The 2,345-nt window shown below is 33.6% G+C and overlaps 1 protein-coding gene across 1 annotated transcript; it reads left to right on the plus strand.

Annotated features, from left to right (window-relative positions):
• Positions 1-428: 428 nt before the first annotated feature.
• Positions 429-1,816, plus strand: LOC110037966 (the record flags this gene model as incomplete). Its single annotated transcript, XM_020742719.1, is given in 2 exon segments — positions 429-529; positions 1,165-1,816. Coding segments are annotated over 2 exon segments (277 nt in total), but the record flags the coding sequence as incomplete, so codon positions are not given.
• Between the last annotated feature and the right edge of the window lie 529 nt (positions 1,817-2,345).

Genomic DNA, 2,345 nt, shown 5'->3' on the forward strand with positions numbered 1-2,345 from the left:
TAAAAAAAATACCCCAAGTAAAACATCTAGTTGGAATGATAATTTAGTAATCGTCCTCCTGCAGTAGAGGGTTTTCTCTTTCATTGTGCATATCTTTATGTATGAATATGTATATATGGAAGATTTACATACATATCACTCAATTCAATTCCTATCTATTTACATACATGTTACACCTAAAACCTAAATTTTTACAACCATACCCAGCTCACACATGCATGAAAGGTGTATTTCACTTCTTAAAAGTTAAAATGGTGATATTTTTGATGTGACAATAAAGATTTGTGGTGTAAATTTAAAAGCTAAGTCTAGGTGTTAGATATGTAAATGCATACGAATTAGGTGGTATATATGTAAATGTCCCATTACTATATATATTACACTTATTTAGCTGCTCCTTAATATGTATAATTTTTGTATTTGCACAGAGGCATTTGTTCAGGGACATGGGACTTAATCTGCTTTATTGAGCATCTATGCTTTTCTAACCTTGTGAGGCTGTTTATCGTATCGGTTCTCAGCTACATAAGTAAGCATTTCATCTCCTTGCATTTCAGCCTAAAGTTTTCAGAATGCAAATATAGCTGTTTTTTTTTCTTTGTAACATGAATATAAAGAGTTGTATTTTGGGCAATTTAAAGACTATTTGAGATCACTTTTGTTTATTAAAGTTTGATATTTACACTTTATAACACTTCGGTGTCACAAAACTATGCATTAAAAGGTGTATTTCACCTTTAAAAAGGCGTTGATAGTTGTATTTTCTTATGTAATATTAAAGATTTGAGTGGTATGCATATAAATAACAAATTTTAGGTGTTGGATATGTAAATATATAAGAATCGTGTGATATGTATGTAAATGCCCCTAGTTGGAATATTTGCATGCATACCACTCAATTCTTAGGTATTATAAATCTAACACATACACTTCAATTTTTATGCCACCTTATCTATGCATGAAATGGTGCATTTCAATTTTTAAATGCAAAAATGGTGATATTTTTTATATAATAGGAAAGATTTGTGTGTTATAGATGTGAAAAGTAAAGTTTGGTTCTTGGATATGTAAATACACGGGAATTGGGTGGTATATATGTAAATGCCCCTTTAGAATATTCCTCAACAAACCTTCATGAACTGAACTCCTATTTTCCCTCCATAGTTCTGCTCTTCTTCTACCTCTTGTTCAAAGTTGGCATCATCCAATGCATTGGGAGAAGCGTCTGCAAAGTTTCATGGGCTGCCTGTGAGGCATACTGGACGGCAATGGAGGAGGTCGTCTTCTTCCTCTGGCACAAGCTGAAGAACACAAAACGAGTCTATCGCCGCCGGGTTTGAGGACATGGAAGAGGAGCTCAGCTCAGCCGGCGGCGACGATGACGACTCAGAGGATTATGAAACCATTCGAGTCACGAACCGGCGGAAATCGGTTCGAGACAGACGGAGAGATCGACTGAGACGATCTCTGTATCCAAGGAGCTATGGTTCGTCGAAAAGGAGACATGGAAGTGGTCGTCACCATCGCGTGAGGTTGAAGACGAGCGAGGTTGAAGTTCATGTTAGGGGCTCAGGGAGGAGGAGGAATGGAGGGCAGATTCAACTGAGAGGCAGAGAGAAGTATGTTGCACCATTATTGTTCAGAAGTAGGTGGTGATGTTTAGAATGATCAGTTTTTTTTTTTTCTTTTTCAAAATTAAATTTTGGGATTATATGTAAAAACACCTTTTGTTAGTTAAAATTCAAATAATTTTAGAGTTCATGGGGGAGTTAGCAGTGAATTTGATTGAACTGAAGATTTTGATTTTCTAAGTTTGTTATCTTTTTGGGAAATTTACTTGCACACCACACATTTCTTATGTATTTACATATCTTACACCTTAAGTTTAATATTTATGTTTATAGCACTTTGTTGTCATATTCTTGACATTGTGTACTTCATTTTGGAAATGTTACTGTTAATTATTTGAATCTATATGAAAATTTAGATGTATGATATGTTAAGTAGTTAAGAATTGTGTGGTCCGATCACCTTCACGGTGTGATTTCATTGGACTTTGCACGTCGTTCTATGTGCGGAGTCCTGATATCATATTTTTTCCTAAGTAAAAGCCTAAAAAAATTTAATATGTTGCGAGATGTAATTATAAATGATGTTTATATGTTTATGCAAACTTGTACGAGAAAAATAAAATATATGCTCAAGACATGATCGTTTTTATGTAAAATTATATCGCAGTCCAATTTTTATGGTAACATATATAATAAGTTTTAATATTATTTTCTTGGATGGATAAGATCATCATTATATATAATGACTTTAATTAAAAGTTATTCAGAATTTAA

This window comes from Phalaenopsis equestris, unplaced genomic scaffold (assembly GCF_001263595.1).
Source record: "Phalaenopsis equestris unplaced genomic scaffold, ASM126359v1 Scaffold000002, whole genome shotgun sequence".
NCBI classification, from domain to species: domain Eukaryota; kingdom Viridiplantae; phylum Streptophyta; class Magnoliopsida; order Asparagales; family Orchidaceae; genus Phalaenopsis; species Phalaenopsis equestris.